Genomic DNA, 22,251 nt, shown 5'->3' with positions numbered 1-22,251 from the left:
GAGCGAATGCTTAAGATATCCATTTTTCACATCACTGCTCTGGAACCAGCGAGTACCTGGGTCATTACAAAACTTATCTGCACAAGTGCCCTGGGCCTGCAACTCAAATGGATTCAATCCAAAGGATCTGAATTACAGTCAGGCACACAGCATTTTTCAGAGTCAGTAATAGCCGTCTGACTTTTTTTCTCCATGACAGGTTTCCTTTAAAAACAAACGACTCAAACAGATACCAGTAAAGAAGGTTAAATTACGTCTCCTGCTTCCAAGGCCGCTGAACACTGCCAAGATTCTAAGAAATGGTCCCATGAAGCCTGCTGGGAAAACAACACTTCCTGTAATGTTGATCTCCTGGGTCCCCCACAGCCCCCAGTGCTTTCTCCTGCTGACCTCCATGTTCTTGCAAGATCTGGAGAACCACTCCCCCCCCCACTTATTCTCCAGGTGATCCTACTAGTAATACATATCCTGTCCTAGGGTGACAAAATTCAGTATACTGTATCCATGAAGGAGCCACGTTGTCACCCTAGGCTGCTCTCCTGAGACAACAAACACTGCCCCTCTTCTGATTTCCATTAAAAGTGATATTAAACACACACTGTGTAATGTACATTGTCCATTCTATTTCTGTATGTGGATGAAGGTACTGTAATTATTTTATTTAAAAAAAACCAAATACATCAAAGTACCTTTTTTCTATATGATATGCAGCTGTCACATTACCCAGCTCTTTCCCAGCCTGTCCGCAGCGAAACCTAAAATAGGAGGAGCTTCTAGTCCTCTGTTACTGGTCATGTGTTCAAAATAAGAAAAACAAACAGCCTTTGGAATACAGAGTAAAAATAAATAAACTGTTTTAAATGGTCATACAAATTATATTATAATTTATATATATATATATATATATATATATATATATATATATATATATATATACACACAAATATTTATTGGCAATAACATGGTGTGGGCAGATTTCTGACAGTCACAGGCTGTGTCACGCCCCTCCAGCCTGTGTCTTAGAATAAGAGGTAGGCGAAGCCTCCATCAATCTACATGTAATATCCCACCCCCATTCTGTTTAGCTGGTTAGTGGGCATGAAGATGGAGGGGGGAGTGGGTTGTCATTTACCACTGTGTATACACCCATATGTATGACTCTATAGTCACATGGGCTGCTCAGATGTGATAGGGAGGTAATGCTCAGCATAGAAAACTCACTGAAAACTGAGCATGTGTGGAGTTTCCACTACAGCTGCAACATTTCTAGCTGAATAGGGGACATGAACAGAAGGTGGAGATAGAGAGCAGCAGGATCAACCACATTTTTTTTTTTTTTGCAGAATATAGGTATTTTTTCTGTACTGGCAGAAAATGATCTTAAACCTGAAATAAAAGAAAACGAATGCAGCCATTAGAGCTAAGGACTGGAAAGCTGCAGTAGATTACATTTTTGCTCTTGGATTTACACCAATCAGCCATAACATTATGACCAGTAACATCCAAACTCAATCACACTGATTATCTTGTTGCAATGGCATCTGAAAGTGGGTGGGATATATTAAATAAGTAAACATGTTGCCCCTGAAGCTGTGTTGAAAGGAGAGAAAATGAGCAAGTGTAAAGATTTGAGTGAATTTGAAAAAAAGGGCCAAAATGTAACGGCTAGAGAACAGAGCAACTCCAAAACTGCAGCTCTTGTGGGATGTTCCCAGTCTGCAGTTGCCAGGACCAAACTGAAAGTGGTCCAAGGAAGGAAAACTGGTGAACCGGTGAAAGGGTCATGGGCGATCAAGGCTCTTTGATGCACATGCGAAGCGAAGCCTGGCCTGTGTCATCTGAGCCAGTAGAGGAGCTACAGGAGCACAAATTGCTGGAAAAGTTAATGCTGGTTCCCATAGAAAGGTAGAAAAGACAGAGGGCGCACTGGTCTAGTGCATTATCCAACAAATATTTATTAAAAAAATGGTAACCATTAAAATCTACTCGTAAACAGGTGATGAATGCGCTTTTTCAACCACAACGTGTGGCTGAGCTGTTCTTCAGGGCCCAAGGAGGACTTTCCTTCGAAACGCGTCAGCCAGCAGGAACCAAGGCTAGGTCCCCCCCCCCATGCTGGTGGTCCCAGGCGGTCTGGGAGTGTTCAGCCACACATTGTGTTTGGAAAAAGCGCATTTATCACCTGTTTGTGAGCAGATTTTAAATGGTTACCATTTTGTAATAAATATTTGTTGGATAATGCACTAGGCCAGTGCGCCCTCTTTTCTTTTATTCATTTCTGCAGTGCTGTAAGGACAACCACAGTGCCGGGACAAGGCCATCTAGAGCCCAGGGCAAACACCAAACTGCAGCTCCCCCAATATGTACGAGGATTATGAGTTAACAACCCCCCCCCCCCCCAAGAAAAATTGAGCACTAATCTGCATGCTTACCCCTAATTTACCCACCCCCCACCCAAGACAAAATCACCCCCCTGCTGAAAATGCCACCTCCCAGCACAAATCTTTGCCCCCCCCTCCCCCCCCCCCCCTCAAATCCTCGCCACCATGGAAACCAGACAGAAAATGAGAAACTTTTTTTTTTTTTTTTAAATGTGGTCTTTTTTTCTTTTTGTAAAAAAGAAAAATCCCAGCAGTGATTAAATACCACCAAGAGAAAGCTCTATTTATGTGAAGAAAAAAAAAAATCATTTGGGTACAGTGTTGCATGACCGCGCAATTGTCAAAGTGTGACAGGGCTGAAAGCTAAAAAATGGCCTGGGCAGGAAGGTGGTGAAAGTGCCCAGTATTGAGGTGGTTAAAAAGTCCAGGGGGAAAGCGATCCACTAGGAGTATTGATGACTTCCAAGGATTGAACAATGAACAACTCTCACCCAGAACTAGCAGCCAGCTTAAAAAATCTAGGAGCCAACACTACGCAGTCTGCATATGACTATATAGGTAACAAAGATGCATAATTAACAGGGAAAAAAAAAAACATTATGTCAAAGTTAAAAGTGGTTGTAAATTCTTACATATACCCACTGAAGGGACAAGCCTCAGGGGATAACACAGATGAAAACAAATCTTTCTACACCAGTTGTACCTGTTGATCTGCAGCCCTCTATCCTCTACAGTCTTCCAAAACACAGATAAAAGGCCATTTCTCAGATCCTATACTTACCCGCTGAAATTGGCCACCACTGATAATACTTATTGGTTGATCCGGGCAAAACCTCTGTTTTTTTTTTCTCAGATCCAGCAGCTGACATCACACAGCACAGCACAGAGAGGAGAGCCAAGTGTAATCTGAAAGCCGAGTGGAGGGAATGGACACCCCCCCCCCCCCCCCCTCTACAGTCTCAGAGAAACATGCACAGCTGTGGGGCTGTCAATCACCTGCTGTGTGCTGGAGGCAGGAGAGGGGTGGTCAGGGCCCAAGGGATTTCTTGGTGTCAGCATAGACTGTCAGAAATAGCTCATGCAGAGAACCAAGGAGAGGCCCAAGAGGAAGAAGATACAATTCACATCAGTGACATGGAGCAGAAAAAGCTATGGCAGAGCCAACATGCAAACTTTATTACCCAAATCCCACTGTGTGTTCTTTGCCTCATATCCCTTGGCAGTACAAAGTATGCAGAAGCAGTGCTAGGAATACTTTTATGGATTGGGGAAAATACAGTATTGTCTGATTCAGCACTTTGTGTGAAACAGTTCAATTGTGTACCATCATTGGGAGGAATTGTGCCCCATCACTGGTATCAGTGAGGGGAATTATGCCCCATCGTTGGCATCAGTGGAAGAAATAGTGTGCCAAGGGCTGGATCAAAGCAAGCAAAGGGCCAAATCTGACCCCTGGGCCGCAGTTTGGAGACCACTGGTGTAGATCACCACAATATTACAGTCAAGTATGACCAATTAGATGAGGCCATTTTAATCTATGGAATATACCAGAACCAGGCAAGGTCTGAAAGCTGTGATTTCTTTCAGTGTAATGCAGGCTCTCTTACGGCAGCAAATTCTCTGTTGTTCATTCATTAAATGAACCTTGTTTTGTGAATAGCCAGGAGGAGAGGTGGGCAATGTGGGCAGAGACCCAACCATAGCAAAAATCTCTTTTACAGCCTCTGTAGCAGCGAGGGTCAACTCTACTGCAGACTTTGACCTCACCAAAGGACCACACGTGATTTTCAGTAAACGTAATGCTGCATAAAACTCAGAGACTGCAACGGGAGATAGTCAATATTGGGCAAGCTGCAACAAATGGCCAAAGAGTGTAGACGTGCTCCAGAAGATGGTCAGAGATTTCAAAAATGCTGTAGAAATTGGGGAATGCAAACTTGCTTCAGGAGACAGGCTGTTGCCTACTAGGGATCACAGCTATTACAGGGCAATAGAGAAACAGAAACTACTATCTGTAGGGGTCCCAAGGGCAGCACAAGTGCCAAAGGCCTGCAATGAGGCCCCTGGGCTGTAGATAGGGCACCAGAGCTTTACAGTGTACTCAGCTCAGACCTACCAACTATTATGCAATTGCTACACATGGGCAGACAGGTAAAAAAAAAAAAAAATACATTATATACAAAACAACCCTTCAAGTCCCCCTAGCTTCATGATTATCTTAATTTTGGTGCAAAAAGCTTCAGCATGGCCATCTTATGTACATGTGCAATGATGATGAGCAATTAAATAAGCAATAATACAAATGAAGACAAGTTCAAGATTCACACGTGCAACCTGAAGTTTAGAAGAGGAAGGTCCCAAAGCTGCCTTTACCATTCCACTTAAACTGATTATTGGCAATGGAGACAAACATCTCTTGGGATAGGATCTGGTCGTCGTCAGCCTTGGTTATCCCCATGGCGCTCAGTCTCTTCTTGTGTATTATGGTCTTTCGCCTGGAATTGGCGGTTAGTTCGGTGGAAATGGTCTGGTTGCCATCGGCCTCTTCGCTAGCAGTGTAGTCATCGGCTTGTTCTTCAGTAAGTAATGGGATACACTCTCCTTCTTTGCCTGGGAGGTCAGTACAGCTTCCATCTTCCATCTCAGTAGTGGGGAGCTTCCCAGAATCCTCAGCGTTACTCTCCATTTGGTCAGCATTGTCTGGCTGCACAGTCTCACCCACTGCTAACTGGATTATACCTGTGGTTGTCTTTCCTTCCATTAAGTTGGTTTCAGGATCTTTAAAAGGAAAAAGAGACAGTATATTCTTTAGTAAGATGAAGTTCACTCAATACCACCATTTTAGTAAACAGAGTTTCAGATAGATGTTGTTATTCAAGTGAAAGCATTAATCCAGATATTAGACCATGTTACACCCATAATTAGGGCATTCTTAAAACCCACCCCCTTCCCTACCTGAATCTCTGGGTACATCTTCGGGCAGAAACTTAGAATCTAGATATCGGCACAGCTGTAGATGGCTCCGCCCACACAGCTCCATCATTCATGTCTGGGATCGCTCCCAGTGAATTACCACATGTTCCATCTGCCACAGTGACTCTGCCAAGCCAGACTGGTGATCTCTCCTACTTCACCCCTTTTAATCCAGCCGTACTTCCTCTAGACTCATAACAGCAGGTCTGTACTTCTGTAACTCTGCAAGAGCCTGTACTTTACACTGACCACAAGCACAATGCTCTGCAGGCTCCATTGCACAAAATTAGTAAATGCACAACAATTAAGAGATCACAGTTGTTGCATTTACTAGATTTCCACAAAAGGGCAACTACCACTTGAAGTGTATGTTAAAGAATTGATATGACAATGTAGCGCTTCCAGGTATTTATTATCCCTTACAGAGGTTACCCCACTACAACAGTGTACAGTCTGATTATTGGGGGGGGAGAGCATACTGAGGAATTATAAAGCACAGCGCAAAAGTGATTAAAAAAAACCTCACACTGAAGAGATTATATATATATATATATATATATATATAAAAATTTTAATGAATCAAAAATTAAACCGTCCCAAGAATTTCAATCCACAATTAATATACTAGTCTATCAAAATCTTTTTTAAAACGCCTTGTGGGAGGGACGAAAAGAGTCGATGGAAGTTCCGGTCTCATATCGACTTCACATTCGCCGGTAAACTCACGGCGGACCAGGAGTAACCCGAGCCTTGCTGGCGTTTATTTCATTTAGGATTGCAAAGCGATTTACCTTTTAGAGTTTTGTAAGTGTGATTTTGTACCTTTTAATTGTATAAATGGAACATACTACACTCTAATGCCCCGTACACACGGTCGGACATTGATCGGACATTCCGACAACAAAATCCATGGATTTTTTTCCGACGGATGTTGGCTCAAACTTGTCTTGCATACACACGGCCACACAAAGTTGTCGGAAAATCCGATCGTTCTGAACGCGGTGACGTAAAACATGTACGTCGGGACCATAAACGGGGCAGTAGCCAATAGCTTTCGTCTCTTAATTTATTCTGAGCATGCGTGGCACTTTGTGCGTCGGATTTGTGTACACACGATCGGAAATTCCGACAACAGATTTTGTTGTCGGAAAATTTTATAGTAAGCTTTCAAACTTTGTGTGTCGGAAATTCCGATGGAAAATGTGTGATGGAGCCTACACACGGCCGGAATTTCCCACAACAAGGTCCTATCACACATTTTCCATCAGAAAATCTTATCGTGTGTACGGGGCATAAGAGCTCTCTCTCTATTTTATCTCAATGGAATATGAGTGATGGGAATGCTGACAACTAGACATTGTATCTTACTGCCCATATAGGAAGAGTGTGAAAAATTGTTACTTATAATTATATGAGAATTATTCCTGCGGTATGGTGAGATGTGGGTGTTTTGCTGTGGTGAATTGGAAAAAATGTCCTGAGCATTAAATGATTTAGATCTCTCTCTCTCTATATATATCTATATCTCTCTCTCTCTCTCTCTCTCTCTCTATATCCTCAGCGCTGTCAATATCCCAAACAAGCCCAAAACCGAAATGCCATTCCAAATTATTGAGGACGTGTGCATACATGATCCTTTATAAACCAAGTGTGCAAAAATGAGCATTTAAGCAAAACATATAACTTTATTCAATGAAACAAAAAAAAAAAAAAAAATAAAAAGGTGTCCATAAATAAACAAAAGTGTAGAAATTCTTCACGAAGTGCAGTCCGTGCTGGCATTATTTTTATTGTATATACACACACCGCACTGTCCCCTTAAGACAATAAAAGCAGCCAGCACAGCAGAAGATCAACTCATGCAAAAAGTAACATACAATATAAAAAAATGCACTATGAAAATATGAGAATCTCAGACATACACTGAGAATAATGAATGTAGTTAGCCAGTGATTGTACAAACATTATGCAAAAAACATAAAAAATAAAACAAATAATATATAAATCCAAAAACGTGGTGTGCACACAATATTGGTATAAGTGGAAAATCACTAGATAGTAGAATTGTCATGAATGACATATATAGTAACAGTCACAATCATATTGTAGTAGTCCAAAAAGGAAAATACCGGAAGTGACCCGAATAGAGTGAAGATACTGTACAGTGACTTTGGTGAAAAAATTGATAGAAGATCCACCACCTTATATTCTTAAAGGCTTACCAGAGGGATTGGACACAGATGGGTGTACACCCACTGGGTCAATCAAGCTTGAAAAATAGTGGTCCCAGAAGGCAGCTGCCGCAAAAGACACAGGTTCCAAGGGGCTGTGACTGAACCCTAGTAAAGATGTTTTTTGAGCAAACTCCTGTAAACACATCATTGCAAGTTTCTCTGATCCCTTGGAACCTGTCTTTTGCGGCAGTTGCCTTCCGGGACCACTATTTTTCAAGCTTGATTGACCCAGTGGGTATATACCCATCTGTGTCCAAAGCCTTTAAGAATATAAGGTGGTGGATCTTCTATCAATTTTTTCACCAAAGTCACTGTATATTATCTTCACTTTATTTGGGTCACTTCCGGCATTATTTTTATTCACCGGTATCAAGAGAATACCAGCACGGACTGCACTTTGTGAAGAATTTCTACACTTTTGTTTATTTATGGACACTTTTTTTGTGTCAATGAATAGAGCAAGGCTACTTCCACACTGAGGTGGTTTTCAGGCACTTTAGCGCTAGACATAGCCTCTGAAAAGCGCCTCCCATTCATTGCAGTGTGCGTCTTTTCACACTGGGGCGATGCGCTTGTGGGACGTTACGAAAAGTCCTGCAAGCAGCATCTTTGGGGCGGGTTGGGAGCACTGCATTTAGTGCTCCCAAAAACGCTCTGGCCATTGCAATGAATGGGCAGCACTTTGAAAGCACCGCAAAACAGTACTTTACCAATTTTTTTGGGCAAAAACTCCCCGCTAGCAGCTGAAAAGCACTGCTAAAACGAGCAGCGCTTTAGCACTAACGACCAGGCGTCCCAGTGTGAAAGGGGTCTTATATGTTTTGCTTGAATGCTAATTTTTGCACACCTGGTTACTTATATTACCCTCCTCACCAGTCATAAGCATATTAGACCCTCATGCACATCAGCTGTGGGTCCACACATTCTGGTGAGTAACGGCACAAAAGGGTACGTTCACAGCACTTCATTGTTAGCACCTTGGATGAAGAATATTAATGTATCAACATTTTTGGAACCATTTAATTTTGTATATATATATATATATATATATATATATATATATATCACAATCACTGGTTTGCGCTGTGGTTGATCACTTTATGAATTTCAAGTTTGATATACTTTGAGCAGCAGCATCAGGAGCACTAGTAGAATTAGGCCAATTTGTCATAGTGCAAGTTTTTTCTCGATTCTTAGAGTAAGGAATTGTTTCCCCCTGCCTGCAGCAGACTGAGAACATCTCAGGGAGCTCAAGGTCAAAAAGTGGAACTTTTTGGAAAAAATCATACATCATGTTTCTGTATAGGTCATGAATTTATGTAGATGTTTCTGTTACTCTGATAGGTTCACTTTAAAAGAACATGTTGGTGTGCATATCAGTGATCAAACGTAGCAATTTCTTAACTGAAAAGTTTACCAGGAGGCCACCCCAGCCTTCCTTGTTATTGATACTCTATCCATTATGAGCAGTGATACTGCCAAGTCCCTTCCTTAACCGCTTCAGCTCCGGAAGATGTATCCCCCTTCATGACCAGTCCAATTTTTGCGATATGGCACTGCGTTACTTTAACTGACAATTGCACAGCCGTGCGACACTGTACACAAATGAAACAAAATTTTCCCACAAAAAGAGCTTTCTTTTGGTGGCATTTGATTACCTCTGCGTTTTTTTGCACTATAAAAACAGACCCGGAAGTGCAGAATAGCGTACAGGCTTCACTGCTGCAGTAAAAGTACGCGGGGAGGTGGGCATCTGGTTAATGAAGAGTCCACAGTTTGAGTATATTAGCTGGCCTATCTTTTACCAAGTTGAGAAAAGGCAGTACCCTCTGGTGGCTTTTATGCGAAGTCTCCATAGCAACCAGATTTGAACCAGTGCCACATACAAAATAGGCCATTTGCAACTGGTTGTTAGTCAGATTTTTTTTTTTTTCCCTTTAAGAAGTTAGGGACATTATTAAAACATCACACTGACCCAATTTCCAGACAGAGTTACAGGAACAGGGAAGGCAAACTATACAGTGGAAGAGTCACCTTCTTGATCTGGCCTCATTTTCTCCATTGTAGCAGTCGGCTTCACCAAAACAACAGCATAGCCCTCATTGTTGTGGATGACGTTGTGTTCTAGAATTATTTTGGGGATATCATAAACCTCGTCAATGAAGTCCTGATAAAAGAATTAAAGAAGAAATTTAGACTGGAGCAATTTAATGTTTTATTACCTCATGTAATTATATTGTTTCTGTCCCCCTGGTCTTTGCAGCCGCACAACCTCTGGTGACCTCTTACCTACTGACTATGGGCCCTGGCTTTTAAGGGAGCACTACTCTTTGGGAAGAGTGTGCCTGGGGGACCTTTAGAGTGGTCTTGCTTTGGATTTGGGCCCATGTCTCCCCGAAAACACAGAGATTGGGTCCAAACCACCAATGACTGCTTTAGACTGCGAGACTCAGAGCAGATGTTAATAACAGCTTAAAGCAACCTGATACTGGGGTCTCCTAACAATTAACACTTAGCACGTTAATAAACAAAGTGTTAATAAACCTAAAAATTTTTTTTTACCTTAGAGCATTGTTTGCATTAAGTTAAACGGTTTCAGTTTCTCTGTTACGGTAACCGCCAGCAGCGAATCCTTTATTCTATAATGGTGCCTATCATGGAGGTATCAGCAATTTACTGGGGCAAAGTTGTTCAAGAGGGTGAAGCTCCACTTTAAGTAGTGGTATAGTCTTACCATAGTCAGACAATGTCACAGCTTACCGTTACATAGACCCTTCTTGGAATATAGTATTGCAGCACATAAGAGGTAATAGCTGCTTCCAGCAAAGCCTAATATCTCAGATGTTCTGTCTCATGGCAGATTCCCTTCAGGAGTCAGGTCTGCGCCCTCGTACCTTGATCAGAATGCCGTCTCTGCAATGGTGGATTCCATTATCTGTCAAGCTGCAGTTACTTCCAGGATAGATCTCCAGGCCGGCTCCCTGAATGAGACACATAAAGTAGAATGACAAAAAAAACAAAAAAACGCATGGCTGCTGGGTCATTCCTCCTGATAAGATGCTCAAAAAAAAAAAAAAAAAAGTTAAACACTTACAAGGTACGGTGTTAACATTTACAGCCCTAGTTTGATCATACACATTACAATCTGAATGTACAATCTCTAAAATCTTTTTTATCCTACCAAAACTATGATCTGAAGGCAAAGACAAACAATCTATTCAATTTGAATTCAATGTGCAGGCACTTACATTAAAAGGTTACTAAACCCACAACAGTAAAATCAGTCTGTAGATGCAGTAAAGGATGCTTGTTATACTCACTGTGGAACCTACACTGTGCATTGTGTAAAAATGCTGTTTGATCCCGTCTTCTCTGATCCTCTCCTCCTTCCACCAACTCCAAAACGGGTCCGGATAAGACAGTTACTGGAGTCAGGCTGCACATGCTCAGTTTGGTGTGTATCGCTATTTTTTTTTTAATTATTATTATATTGGGAGAGTGCATGTGATCAGCACAGGGCCAATCAGCACTGTATAGGCAGAGGGTCAGGGGTCCTGCATCCTGATAGAACAGCCAGTGCAGTGTGAAAACTCCTCCAATAAGCTTTAACTAGGCACTAATAGAAGTCAAAAGACTGCTATATACTGCTGATGAGAAAAGGTATTTAGCCGTTTATATTAACTAAAATCGTTGCATTTCCATGTTTTGTATACTGTGGGAGACCAGATCGAGTGAATGCAGGCTCCTGGGTTTAGGAATACTTTAAATAGTTGGTGGTAGATTTTTAAGATCATGTACAATCAAACTGTATAGTGTATGATCAGCTCTCAGCTCATTTAAATCCATGGGAGAGATGAGTGCTGTGTGGCTCAGTGTTCAGAAAAGGTGGTGATAACAGTGGCTCAGTGGTAGGCACTTTTGCCTTGCAGCACTGATTCGAATCCTTGCTTGGACACTATCTGCATGGAGTTTGCATGTTCTCCCCGTAATCCAAGGTACTCACATTTCTTCCCACACTCTAAAGACATGGTGATTGGTTAATTTGCTCCTGTATAGTCTGGCCCTACGATGTATATGTTTGTATGTATGTATGTGAAATAGAGAACTTTAGACGGTGTGACCTTGAGGGCAGGAACTGATGTAAATATGGAGTATGTAAAATGCTGCATAAATTGTCAGTGCTATATGAATTCCTAATATACAAGTAGCTGTAAAGATGGGAGGAAGTCTACCTTTGCTCCATACAAGTCACAATATCTCATCACCAATTCTGCCGATTTCTTCACTGTAATGCCAGTGGTGTCACACTGAAACACGCAGTTCTCCAGCTCAGTCTTCCCTCCGAGGACGCCTAAAATCACAACACAAAGAAATACCAATGAGAACTCCAGACAGCCAATAATTAGGCAGCAGAACTCACCAAGAACAACCACCAGTGATACAGTCTACTCAACCAATTGCGATTTACCCTGTGCCATGCCCAATGTGTAAATGTGACAGACATGCATGCAATTAAACCTAAACACCAGGCAGATCTAAAACATACAAAATGATTTGTTTCTATTTCTACATTAGTAAATGCCTTGTTTGTGATGCAAGCAGCGCAAGTACCTTTTAACTTGGTATAAACCTACTATGACTTTGTACAGCAGAGCTCAGATTGGGGGAGGGAGAAGCAGCATGAGGAGCCAAAAAAACTGTGCTGCGGTGCTCAGTTGCTAACAAGGGACATGCCAGTAGGAAGAGAGAACAAAGTGACAGTGATGAGATTCAGTCCGCTGCTTTTACTGGCCAAAGGCCGGGAAAGAAACAAGACCTGTAAGGGTTACTTAGGTGTATCAAAGGAAAAATTAAAAAAATTATAATATATATAACTAAATTTCCAGGTCTGTGTAAGTCTCAGGACTGGATGGACAGACATACAAATTCCTTTGGCAGGTTTAACAGCTCCCATATGTATTCCAACACTGCACTTAAAAAGGAGGAGCTCCAGGCTCCTTCAGAGAAAATTAAAAAAAAAGTCAGCAGCTACAAATATTGTAGCTTCTGACTTTTAATATAAAGACACTTACCTGTCTAGGGATCCCACAATGTCCTTACCTGAGCCGAATCTTCAAACGGCTTTGGGTGCAGGCACCAACATCTGTAGCAAGGGAAACAGGAATAAAGCCTTGCGGCTTCACAGCCCGTTTCCTACTGCGCAAGCGCGAGTCACGCTACGCCTCGTGAATGGTCCCGTAGTCCTCTGGGACCAGCAATGCATCCCAGAAGACTGCGTGGGAAGGAGGGGGCTGAACTTCCAGCTGTTTGCCAAGGTGATCTGCAGAGGGATCAAGACTCATAACAATGGAAATACTCAATATCACCTCTGGGAGATCTGTTCTGGCAGCAGATAGCACACTTACTGACAATTCCTTCCACGGCATTGTGCTGGATCAGCTTTACATTGGAGATTTTCACACTGGGACCGCAGCATTCCACAAACTTGTCCCCTTTCCCTTTCTTCTCAATAATGATGTCATCTGCCATCCCGTAACCTGGAAATGAAAGGGTATGCAATTAGAACAGCTTATTTGCACAGGAGCATTAAAGCAGTAGTGAACCGCCGACGATTTATTTTTAAATTTTTTATTAACCTGAAAAAAGGTAAAGCCATAATGTGGTAGTATGCATCGCATACTAGCTCATTATGTGAAACTTACCTTAGAACAAAGCCCTTCCAGCGGCAAGCTGTCACCGCTGAAGGCGCTTCCATCTTCACCCTTCTTTCTTCCAGATTCACAGACTCCGGTTGTGTGACTGGCTGGAGCCGCAATGACGTCACTCTGGGGCATGTGCATGGGAGCCGCCGTTTACGACACAGGACTCCGAAGGATCAGCCTGTGTGGCCATTTCTTCAGAGCGCATGCAGCGGTGATGTCAATGGCTGCATGTACAGTAAAATATTTCCTATATGGTGGATGTTTAGGAGATATTTACAGTAGCTATAGGCAAGAATTATTATAGGCTTACCCATAGGTAAAAAGGCATTATGGGAGTTTACTCCAACTCTAAAAAAGACACAAACAATAACTGGCCATAAACTGCATCATTTAACTACCCTCAAATACACAAGGGCTCATTGCACATTATGTATCAGTATACATGATTTTTAATTTTTCTGTATTGTTCTATTCATGTTGTGTATTTTTCAATAAATAGTGTTTATTCTCATATTTTGTTGTTTCCTATGCCTATAAAGTCCGACCTAGGTTTACTGCTATAGTACACCTTTTTTTCCTTGTTCATACCCTCAAATACCTTTGTATGCCCCTTATCTTGTGGTCATGTGATGTAGCACATGTACTTTTTCACCTCATTGTCAGATAGTGGGGTGGAGATTTTCCGCGCCACGTGTCCCTTCATTCCAATGACCTAAATCGCAATTCTAATCCAATGGCTCCGGTAAACAAAGGTCACGCAAAATTAAAGTGCGCTGCCAGGGTAGGATTTCTCCAAAAAGGAAAAAAAAAAAAAAAAAAAAAAAAACCACACACTATTGAAACTGAACTCAATGCAAATATTGCCTAAATACATTTGTCACATGTATCCTTTCAGGAATCTCGATGCGCTTTGTGTATTTCTTCCAGATCTACGCAGTAATCCAGTGTGAGACTTCCTGTAATAAAGACTACTCACTGCTGAACTCTCTCCTTGTGCAGAGACTGGTCTTGTCTCCGCCCCCTCCTGTAGTTTTAAGCATGCAGCCTGTAGTGGGTGGGGTCTGCTGTTCCCCTCCCATAGCTCTGCTCTCTGCATGGGCAAGGTACAGCACAGTGATGATGTCACCACTACATTTATAAAGCAATATTTGAGTTTATAAGGGCATTTGGTGCACACAAAGTAAATCTATACCCTTTGTGGATATTGCAGAATAGATTTAAAATAAGTTTGTGTGCCCAGTGTTCAGTTTTAAAGTAGTAAGGAGATACTAAACAGCAACGTATCTTACAACACACAATAGCATTTTTGTTAGTGTGTGTTTAGCTTGAAATTGGCAAAGGATTTTTTTTTTTTTTAATAAAAAAACATGTTATATTTACCTGCTCTATGCAATAGTTTTTTGCACAAAGCAGCCCTGATCCTCCTCGTCTGGGGTCCCCCACTAGTGCTCCTGGCTCCTCCTGCCTTAGGAGTACCAGGTCCAAGTCGTTTGCCTAGAAGGGTACTCATGCAGGCTTGCTCCCGAGTCGCATTGTTTGCATCTATTGACACACACACACACAGTGTGGCCCGGCCCCACCTTGTCACTGGATTTGATTGTCAGCAATAGGTCTCTCCGAGTCCAGCGAGAAAGGAGAGAGAGCGCAGCACCGCTGCTCTCGGGCAAAGCGCTGGACCAAAAATCGGGCTCAGGTGAGTATTTAGGGGGTGAACCGAAAAGGATTTTTACCTTAACGCATTCTCTGCATACAAAAACAAAAAAACACCACACCCTTTAGCCTGTACAACCACTTTAATCAGAAATTTTGAATTGTGTTTTCTATGAACACTCTACCTACCTACACCAATACAGTTTGTTCAGACAAGTCATGGACTTCATTTTGTACATCCAGCTCCTGCATTGCTCTTCATAAGCATCAAAATGGGCTTTGTTGCAGAAATTACAGGTTATAGATATACTTATGAATTAACAGAGCCATCATTCAGATACAAGCCAAATAAGTGGGCACAGAAGTTAGCAGACAGGAAGATTGGTGGTTCCTGCACTCACCGCTGCTGAATCTGAATTGCAGCTCCATTCATCCAGAGATAAAACAGAGCCTGATATTCATTCAGCCAAGACCAACCAGGCTCTACAGTGCCAATACTGCACCCTGGTTACAAGTCCCAATAGTAAAATCCACACATTAACCAACCTTACCTTCTATATGCACAGAGTCTGCAATGCAGATCTGGCTGTATATACTATAATGTCCAGGACAAATCAGGATCAGATCACCATCATAGCACGCATTCACTGCTTCCAGGAGATCTTGGTGGAACTACAAGAGGGGGAAAAAAAAAAAAAAAAAAAAAACACACCTCTTTACAACCGCATGATGTGATAAAACAAAATAACCTAGACTGCCACTGTACAAAACTGGGAGCAGAGGATTACAATCCAAGACTATTCAGAATTGTATTTTTTGCTCTACACAAAAACTTTATATAGCTGGAAGGTGAAAGAGGCTGAGGAAACTGTATGTAAAAAACAAAAAAAGGAAAGCAGAAATTGAAGCGGTAGCTGTTGACAAAATTCTCAACTATGAAGAACTAAACCCTAATCAATGGCTTTTTTGGGATTAATGCTAGAATCGTTCCTGGGTAAATCTTCAAGGAACAGATCATGCTGGCAATTTTGACACTGGCTACTCTATTTAATGGAAGCCCCTTTTACTGCTGTGTCCTATAAAGATATAGGGGGTAGAAGGTGTACAGGCATCAGATACTCCTGAAGTGTATGATGTTGAGGCCACTGACAGAAGTAGGAGACAAGCCACCAGAGAGGTTATAGTATATAGCATCTGCTTGTATATGCACTGGATATGGGCTTTAAAATTCTTCTTTAAAACAGGACTCTTGGGGCTTGTTCTCTGAAGAGCAATAAACATTTGGCAATGAAAAGGCAATGAAAAGGCACTATATCACCTTCTGCACCCCCACAGTTGCATGGGACATGCAGAGCAGCACCATGCACTATTATTCCTGCCGCAACATGTGTATACCCCCAGCCACTACCTCTGCAGTTAAAGGAGAAGGGGTAAAACCATGGCTCAAACATGGCTCCCAACCGCTAGTGAGAACAAGCCCTCTGAGCCAAGACAAGCCCAGGAACAGCAAGTGCTACAACAGAGATGTTATTTGTTTAAAAGCGGTTATTTGTTTAAAAGCCCTCTCTTACAAAGAAGATATAATGGGTAGTATCTGTGTTTAAAATGTATTCCGCAAAATATCTTATTTTACAGCACTGCTGGGCACTCATGTGACCTACCGGCGCTATCATTCCCAGAGCTGAGCACTACAGTGAGAAGGGCTGAGATTTCCGCCAATGTCAGCCGGGTGGAGAGAAGGAAAGTGGCAGGAGGTACGTGAGCACCCAGTGGCGCTGAAAATAAGGTATTTTGCTGAATAATAACAATATTAAAAAAAAAAAAAAAAAAAAAAAAAAAAAAAAAGAAGATACTGCACATTATATCTTCATAAGAGAGGGGATTACAGGATTTCTCAGTAGTAATAATTTTACAGCTATAGCAGCGGGAGGGGAGGAGAAAGGCAAGGAGATAGATCACACACAGACTCCTGAGCTGACAGGCAGGGAGGGAGGGGAAGAGAAAGAGGAGAGACTGCGAGATGAAAGTTATGTAAACTGACCACAGTTTCATGCATCAGTAGCCAGGATTACCATGGTCAGTTTACATAGGACGACACAGAAACAGGCAGGATAAACCAGGTTTTTTAGAAGAGAGGGACAAATGACACAGCACAAGCACTATGCTTTAAATGATCAGGCTTTTTTTAAGGGTTACAACCACTTTAATGGATTTCTTAAAACAAAAACAAAAAATTAAAATAAATAACAAAAGGGGATGCTTACCTGGATTTCCTGGTTTTGGTTACAAGACTCCGGCTCCAACCGCTCTCTAGTTAGACATGTCAAGGTCTCAATGGTCATTCTTGTGGACACAACATGAATAACTTTTCCACACTCAGTACGGGGACCCTTTTTTTTCAGGCTGTACCTTCCAGGGCTATTCTGACAACAAAATAGGTACCTGCAACAGGAATAGAATTAAAGAGAACCCCACCCACAAAAAAAAAAAAAAAAAAAAAAAAAAAAAAAAAAAAAAAGTGTATGTTGGATGAAATGTAGGAAAGGAGGGGTGGCAATCAGTTTGTTGGCAAACAGGAAATCAGTTGAACACCACCAATGCCAAAGACAGCACAATACCTCAGCAGAGGATTCTCGATCAGTTTTAGCTTCCGTTTCAGGTTCTCCATTTCACCATCCATCTTCATCCCTTCCACCATGGATACGTTATCCAGTTCGCTGTCGGAGTCGCTGCTGGATAATGCATTTCGGAGGTTGTTGAACTGACTGTAGACCTGTATGCAGCGTGTTAGAATGGCATGATACTCTGATACCAGCTCGGATGGGATACGCTCTTCCAGAACGTCATAATGGCTGCAACAAACAACGTGAGTGTATTAAAGAATGGTGTGTTTGCCCGAGCAACCAATCAGAATTTAGTTGCCAGTCTAATCAAAGCTAAATAGAATGTAATGGTGAACGCACGTTAAAATCTAAAAGTTTTCTTTGCAGTGGGGCTCCCCTCCCCCCCCCCCCCTTCACTGCAAGAGTGAAATACTCTTTTTTGTCTAGGGCAGGGATATGCAATTAGCAGGCCTCCAGCTGTTGCAGAACTACAAGTCCCATGAGGCATAGCAAGACTCTGACATCCACAAGCATGACACCCAGAGGCAGAGGAATGATGGGACTTGTAGTTTTGCAACAGCTGGAGGTCCGCTAATTGCATATCCCTAGTCTAGAGGGTAAAAACAGCAATTAGGCAACTTTCACACTGAAGCAGCAGGTCCGTTAGCAGTAAAACACCGCTAGTTTTAACGGGGCATTACTGTTGTTATAGCAGCGCGCTTATAAATGCCCCGAAAGGGTTGAAAAAACAAAAAAAGTAGCGGGTTAAAAGCGCCTGCTTAGCGCTGCTTTGAAAGCAGCGCCCATTCATTTCAATGGGCAGGGGCAGTGGAGGAGCGATGTGATGCCGCTTGCAGGACAGGTAAAAAAAGTCTTGCAAGCGCACCGCCCGTGTGAAAGCACTCAGGTTTTCACACTGGGGCTGCAGAAGAGGCAGTTTATAGGTGCTATTTTTAGTGCAAAAAACCCTCAGTGTGAAAGTGGCCTTATACTTTATTCCTTGCTCCTGCAGACTTCCTTCTAGCTGAAGCATTTTCTCTTTGCCGCTGCGTCAGTCACAGGCACTCGGTCATCACATTCAATGCAGTAGCAGCAGTTCAGCTTTACACCTAATTGGTGTGCAATGTGTTAAAGCTAAAACTCACTGCAATTATCTCTATTTGAATCTTGGTGTGCTTTGTGTATTTCTCCCACATCTCTGGAGTAATCCAGTGTGAGATAACTTCTGTACTCTGTGCAGGCATTGCCCATGAGAGACCGCTCATTGCTGCCCTCTCTCTCCTTGTGCTGAGTGTGAATGGTCTTGTATCTGCACCCCCCTTTAGTTTTTCACAGGCACCCTGTAATGGGTTCCTCCCCAAGCTCAGCCCGGTATAAGTGCAGCATTATGATAGTACCACTATTTTTAAAAAGGTAATAACAAAGTTTGCAAAGGCATTTGATACAAAGTGAATTCAAATGTTTTCTGGCTATTGAGGAATATATTTATAGTAAAAATAGGATTTTTTATTACAGCTTACCTGTAAAATCCTTTTCTTTCGACGGACATCACGGGACACAGAGCCACAGTAATTACTGATGGGTTATAGGGTATCACTAGGTATTAGACACTGGTCACACCCTAATCAGGAAGTTCAACCCCCTATATAACCCCTCCCCTTCCAGGGATACCTCAGTTTTGTAGCAAAGCAGTATAGGTGTATTAGAAGAGGGGCGGGACCTCTGTGTCCCGTGATGTCCGTCGAAAGAAAAGGATTTTACAGGTAAGCTGTAATAATAAATCCTATTTTCTTTTCTCGGACATCACGGGACACAGAGCCACAGTAATTACTGATGGGATGTCCCAAAGCAATGCCAACTGAGGGGGGGGAATCACAACCAAGTAGGGTGCTATCAGACCTGAGGACCTTGTACCGCTGTCAGCAGCACACTACGCCCAAAGGCGATATCCTCATGCCTTCTCACATCCACCTGATAGAATCTGGTGAATGTATGTACTGAAGACCAGGTTGCGGCCTTGCAGATCTGAGCCATAGAGGCCCAGTGATGCACTGCCCAAGAAGCACCAATAGCCCTTGTGGAATGTGCCTTGATCTGAAACGGGGGAACCTTCCGTTTCAAACCGTAAGCTTGATTAATCAACTGTCGAATCCATTTAGAAATGGTCGCTTTTGACGCTGCCTGTCCTCTATTGGGACCCTCCGGCAGCACGAACAAGACATCCGTCTTGCGAATCTGAGCAGTTGCCTCCAGATAGGTCTTGACTGCTCTTACTACATCCAAAGAATGTAATGACCTTTCTTCCGAAGAACAAGGTTCTGGAAAAAAGGAAGGTAGCACAATGTCTTGGTTTAGATGAAAATCTGAAACCACCTTCGGTAAAAAAACTAGGATGAGGGCGCAGTACCACTCTATCCTTGTGTATAATCAAGTAAGGCTCTTTACAGGGAAGAGCTGCTATTTCTGATACTCTTCTAGCAGAAGAGATAGCTACCAGGAAAATTAGTTTCCTCGTCAGTAAGACCAAAGGAATCTGACGTATTGGTTCAAAAGGTTGTTTTTGTAACACCGATAGAACCAAGTTCAAGTCCCAGGGGTTTAGGGGCGCCTTAACCGGAGGATTAAGACGCATCACCCCCTGTATAAAGTTTCGGATCAGAGAATGCGAAGCAAGCGGCCGTTGAAACAACACTGATAAGGCCGACACCTGGCCCTTGATGGTACTCAAGGCTAGCTTCATCTCTAATCCTAATTGTAGAAAATCCAGAATTCTACCTATGACATATTTCCTGGGATGCCAACCCCTGGATTCACACCAGGATACATAAGCTTTCCAGACACTATGATAAATCATTCTGGAAGCTGGCTTCCTTGCCTTGATCAAGGTAGATATGACAGGACCTGAAAGCCCACGATTTTTCAGAACGTGGGATTCAATAGCCCACCCGTCAAATCTAGCATTTGTGAGGCAGGCTGGAACACCGGACCTTGAGCTAACAGGTCTGGGTGTATCGGTAGGGTCCACCGGGAACCCACCATCATCCCTGCTATTTCTGCTTATCAGGTTCTTCTGGACCAAACGGGGGCCACCAGAAGTGCCGACTTCCCTTCTTGCCTGAGTCTGCAAAGGAGCCGTGGCAGTAGCAGAATGGGAGGGAATGCATAAATCGGTGAGAGCCGATGCCACGGAATCACCAACGCATCCGTCCTGCCTGCAAGAGGATCCCAGGCAACCGGTAGGAAGGATTTCCCCTTCTGTAGGTTTTCGGGTATGAGCCATCAACTGAGGCTCTGACGCATCGCATGCGATAGGTGCATTGGAAAGTTTAATGCCTGCACCTTCCTGTTCCAGGTCAACAGAATACTGTGTTACAACAGTTCTGCTTGGAACTGCGCATAGGGAACTGCTTCGAATGAAGCCACCATCTTCCCCTGCAGCCTTATACAAAGGCGGACAGAAAGACCCTTCTTGGCCCTGACTGTCAGAATCAGCTCCCTTAGAGCAGTGATCTTTGCCTGCAGACACTTCAGTTAAGCAGGAAAACTGGGCACATATAGGCCTGCATCTCTGATGCCTATTGATATCAGAAATTCTCCTCCCTGCAGGACGGAGATTACTGTCTGAATTGATTCCAAACGAAAGGACTGCATCCTTGGGAATCGTTTCAGATCTCTCAAATCCAAAATGGGTCTGTCGTCCCCATTTGGTTTTCGGACCATAGAAAGATTGGAACAAAGTCTCAATCCTTGATCCTTTGTGGGAACCCCCACAATGACCTCTTGCGACAAAAGTCGCTTTATCGCTAGAAGGAGCGACTGCTTCTCTTCTGGCTTTCTGGGAACACCTGATCTGAGGAAACGAGGAGAGGGACATTCTTGGAACTCCAGTCTGTACCCTAAGGTTACCGTGGAGATCACCCATCTGTCCTGGAAGTCCTTCTGCCAGGGCCCTGAGAGCTGCAGCAGTCTTTCCCCCCACTCGAGCAAGCGGGGCGCCCCTTCATGAAGAGGTCTTAGTGTCTTGCTTAGAAGACCTTTTCCCCCAGGATTTCTTGTGTCCCTGGGGTTGACTCTTGTTTCTTGCCCCATACGGAGGAGACCCTCGTGACTGCCTGGAGGCTGATGCCCCTGGCGCTGGGGAAAGAGTCCGTTTAAAAGAGGGACGCTTACTCTTCTTCTTATCAGGTAAGAGAGTGCTTTTCCCACAGGAGATCATCTTGATATAATTATCCAAGTCCTCTCCAAACAACCTTTCACCACGGAAGGGAAACCCAGCCAGTAGCTTCTTACATGGTGCTTCGGCTGACCAGTTTTTCAACCATAAGATTCTACGTATATGCACCAACCCAAGCAAGAGGCGAGAGGTTTGCACGATAGAATCTCTAATGGCATCAACAGCATAACATAAAGCCGCAGGAAGGTTAGCAAACCCCTGGGCCTGCTGTTCAGGTAATACTTTGATGACCTGTTTAACATGGTCTCTTAAGTATTGACAGACTCCAATCGCTGCTACTGTAGGTTGGGCCACTGATCCTGCTAAAGAGAACACATCTTTCAATAAGAAGTCCATCTTTTTATCCACAGGATCTTTGAGCATCTGAGCGTTGTCTACAGGACAAGTCAGATTACTATTTACAGAGGAAATGGCCGCATCAATGGCCGGTATTCCCCACCTCTTAGTAAACTTTTCTTCCATAGGATAAAGTGT

The 22,251-nt window shown here is 43.0% G+C and overlaps 1 protein-coding gene across 1 annotated transcript in view; it reads right to left on the bottom strand.

Moving 5' to 3' along the window:
* Nucleotides 1-3,518: 3,518 nt before the first annotated feature.
* The window catches only part of SHCBP1 (SHC binding and spindle associated 1), a 31,329-nt gene continuing 12,596 nt past the window's right edge, over nucleotides 3,519-22,251 (bottom strand). Inside the window, exons 6-13 of the mRNA XM_073605811.1 lie at nucleotides 17,559-17,792; nucleotides 17,205-17,382; nucleotides 15,492-15,612; nucleotides 12,994-13,125; nucleotides 11,821-11,939; nucleotides 10,483-10,569; nucleotides 9,623-9,755; nucleotides 3,519-5,159 (exon numbers count right to left, since the gene is read on the bottom strand). Of these exons, the coding sequence (XP_073461912.1) occupies nucleotides 4,723-5,159; nucleotides 9,623-9,755; nucleotides 10,483-10,569; nucleotides 11,821-11,939; nucleotides 12,994-13,125; nucleotides 15,492-15,612; nucleotides 17,205-17,382; nucleotides 17,559-17,792 (1,441 nt within the window). The 3' untranslated portion in view covers nucleotides 3,519-4,722. The remainder of the gene's footprint in view (nucleotides 5,160-9,622; nucleotides 9,756-10,482; nucleotides 10,570-11,820; nucleotides 11,940-12,993; nucleotides 13,126-15,491; nucleotides 15,613-17,204; nucleotides 17,383-17,558; nucleotides 17,793-22,251) is intronic.

Source organism: Aquarana catesbeiana, linkage group LG11, assembly GCF_042186555.1.
Source record: "Aquarana catesbeiana isolate 2022-GZ linkage group LG11, ASM4218655v1, whole genome shotgun sequence".
Classification (NCBI taxonomy): Eukaryota; Metazoa; Chordata; class Amphibia; order Anura; family Ranidae; genus Aquarana; species Aquarana catesbeiana.
The sequence above is the reverse complement of the archived record's forward strand: the minus strand, read 5'-3'. Positions and strand labels throughout refer to the sequence as shown.